The sequence below is a fragment of the Colobus angolensis genome, unplaced genomic scaffold (genome assembly GCF_000951035.1).
Source record: "Colobus angolensis palliatus isolate OR3802 unplaced genomic scaffold, Cang.pa_1.0 Scaffold574, whole genome shotgun sequence".
In the NCBI taxonomy this organism is placed as follows: Eukaryota; Metazoa; Chordata; class Mammalia; order Primates; family Cercopithecidae; genus Colobus; species Colobus angolensis.
This window is the reverse complement of record NW_012119310.1, coordinates 328,005-331,253: the sequence shown is the minus strand read 5'-3', so window position 1 is coordinate 331,253 and position 3,249 is coordinate 328,005. Positions and strand designations below refer to the sequence as shown.

General features: G+C 46.4%; 1 protein-coding gene across 1 annotated transcript; it reads left to right on the top strand.

The window, feature by feature from the left end:
- Positions 1-547: 547 nt before the first annotated feature.
- LOC105526098 (N-lysine methyltransferase SETD8-like) lies at positions 548-1,620 on the top strand. The gene is given in 1 exon segment (XM_011961991.1): positions 548-1,620. A coding segment is annotated over 1 exon segment (1,050 nt). The 5' UTR covers positions 548-570.
- The last annotated feature ends 1,629 nt before the right edge of the window (positions 1,621-3,249 follow it).

The window sequence follows — 3,249 nt, the reverse complement described above, 5'->3', positions numbered from 1 at the left end:
TTGTAGATTTCAATAAATCAGTGTTGGCAAACTGATCAATGAAAAGAACAAGGTAATTCTGTGTGTGGCATTCACACATCACAGTTTCTCAGAATGCTTCTTTAAAATTTTCATCTGAGGATATATCCTTTTTCAACATAGCCATCAATGCGCTCCCAGATATCACTTTTCAGATTCCAAGAAAACAGTGTGAGCAAACTGCTACATGAAGAGAAAGGTGTAACTCTGTGAGATGAATTCACACATCACAAAGAAGTTTCTCAGAAAGCTTCTTTCCAGTTTTCATGTGAGGATATTTCCTTCATCCGAGGAGTCTTCATATTGATCCAAAATATCACTTCTCAGATGCCACAAAGAGAGTGCTAGCAAACGGCTCCACAAAATACATGTGTAACTCTGTGAAATGAATTCACACATCACAGCAGTTTCTCAGAAAGCTTCCTTCTTGTTTTCATTGGAGGATATTTCCTTGGTCACCGTAAGCTTCATGGCCATAAGAAATATCCCATTGCAGACTTTTTTCAAAAGCTGGGTTTCCCGAGAGGTCCCAGGCGGTGACAGAGTGGGGTCATGGCTAGAGGCAGGAAGATGTCCAAGCCCTGCACGGTGGAGGTGGTGGCGGCGGTGGCAGCGACGGCCCCGGGCCCGGAGATGGTGGAGTGGAGGGGCCCGGGGAGGCCCTGCACCAACGGGGAGAATGTGTTTACCGGGCAGTCAAAGATCTATTCCTACATGAGCCCGAACAAATGCTCTGGAATGTGTTTCCCCCTTCAGGAAGAGAACTCAGTTACACATCACAAAGTCAAATGCCAGGGGAAAGCATTAGCTGGAATCTACAGGAAATGAGAAGAGAAAAGAAATGCTGGGAATGCAGTATTGAGCGCCATGAAGTCTGAGGAACAGAAGATCAAAGACGCCAGGAGAGGTCCCCTGGCACCTTTTCCAAACGAAAAATCTGAAGCAGCAGAACCTGCAAAAACTCCACCCTCATCTTGTGAATCCACCAATGCAGCCACCACCAAGCAAGCCCTGAAAAAGCCCATCAAGGGAAAACAGGCCCCCCGAAAAAAAGCTCAAGGAAAAACGCAACAGAATCGCAAACTTACGGATTTCTACCCTGTCTGAAGGAGTTCCAGGAAGAGCAAAGCCGAGCTGCAGTCTGAAGAAAGGAAAAGAATAGATGAATTGATTGAGAGTGGAAAGGAAGTAGGGATGAAGGTTGACCTCATCGATGGCAAAGGCAGGGGTGTGATTGCCACCAAGCAGTTCTCCCGAGGTGACTTTGTGGTGGAATACCATGGGGACCTCATCGAGATCACCGACACCAAGAAACGGGAGGCTCTGTATGCACAGGACCCTTCCACGGACTGTTACATGTACTATTTTCAGTATCTGAGCAAAACCTATTCCGTGGATGCAACTAGAGAGACAAATCGCCTAGGAAGACTGATCAATCATAGCAAATGTGGGAACTGCCAAACCAAACTGCATGACATTGACGGCATATCTCACCTCATCATCATCGACTCCCGAGACATCGCGGCTGGGGAGGAGCTCCTGTATGACTATGGTGACTGCAGCAAGGCTTCCATTGAAGCTCACCTGTGGCTGAAGCATTAACCGGCTGACCCCACACCCTCCCCACCCCACCTTCCCTTCTGCAAAGGACAAAGTGCCCTCAAAGGGAATTGAATTTATTTTTTACACACTTACTTAATCTTAGCGGATTACTTCAGATTTTTTAAAAAGTGTATTAAGATGCCTTTTCACTGTAGTATTTAAATATCTGTTACAGGTTTCCATGGTGGACTTGAACAGATGGCCTTGTATTACCAAAACTTTTATATTCTAGTTGTTTTTGTACTTTTTTTGCATACAAGCCGAACGTTTGTGCTTCCCGTGCATGCAGTCAAAGACTCAGCACAGGTTTTAGAGGAAAGAGTCAAACATGAACTAGGAAGCCAGGTGAGTCTCCTTTCTCCAGTAGAAGAGCTGGGACCTTCCCCCTGCACCCTTGACATCCAGGGATGGGGTGTGAGGAAGACGCTGCCTCCCAATGGCCTGGACAGGATGTTTCCAAGCTCTTGTTCTCCTAATGTCTTGATAGGTGCTCACTGAAGGGTATGAATATTTTTTAAAAAGGTTTTGTAATAAACTAGTCTTACCCTCTGCTTTCTCGAAAGCTTACTGAGCCCTGGGCCCTGAGCCTGGGCCGGGCATAGATTTCCTCTACCACAAGCTGCCACATTTCTGGGCACCTTGAATCATCAGAGCACGAAATCGAACTAGATGTGGGCAGGGAGAGTATTGCTTACCTGCCCTGCGGGGGCAGGGTTTCCTGAAACTGGGTTAATTCTTTATAGAAATGTAAACACTGAATTTATTTTAAAAAATAATAAAAATTAAAAAAAACACAGAAAACAACTTACATGTATATAGGTCTTGAAGTGAGTGAAGCGGCTACTGTTATTTTTCTTTTTCTTTTGCTTTCTTTTGCTTTTTGTAGAAGAGATTGAGAATGGTACTCTAATCAAAAATAAAGTTTTGTAGTAGGACCAGAAATTACTTACCTAACATCCACCCCCATTTCCCCTCATCCTGCTGGGGTTGAAGGTTCCAGACCTGCCGTCAAAGCCTTGTGTTTGTCAGACACCCGGCATCCTTCTGCAAGGATGCAACTGTGAGCTGAGGTGTGAGCCTAGGAGCCCAGGACCCCTGACCCCAGCCGCTGCTGCCAGCCTCAGAAAGGCACCCAGGTGTGCAGGGGAGCATGCAGGGCCCAGCAGCCCCCAGGAATCACAGATAGGGCTATGGTTTTCACCTTAACTGTGAAGGCAGGAGGAGTAGGTGGCTGCCTCCTCCCGTCCTTCACAGAACTGATCCTCACTCTCTGTCCCTTCAGCCCAAGGTCAGGGCTCAGGAGCCATGACCTGGTGTCTCCTGCCTACCCTGGTCCCAGGTAAATGTGAATGGAAACAGGTATGAGAGCCCATCCTAGTCTTTGATTCCCTCCAACCCCACCTTGGGCCTCACGATGGTGCTACCTAAGAAAGTCTTCCCTCCCACCCCCTCCTCCCGCTAGCCTGCTCAGTGGTCAGCAAATTGGAAGAGGATCCCACAGAAGTGTAAATGTGAGACACAATGTCGATTATACCTATTTGTGGTTTAGCTTTGTATTTAAACAAGGAAATAAACTTGAAAATTATTTGTCATCATAAAAAAAAGGAAATATCCCATTGCAGATTTCAA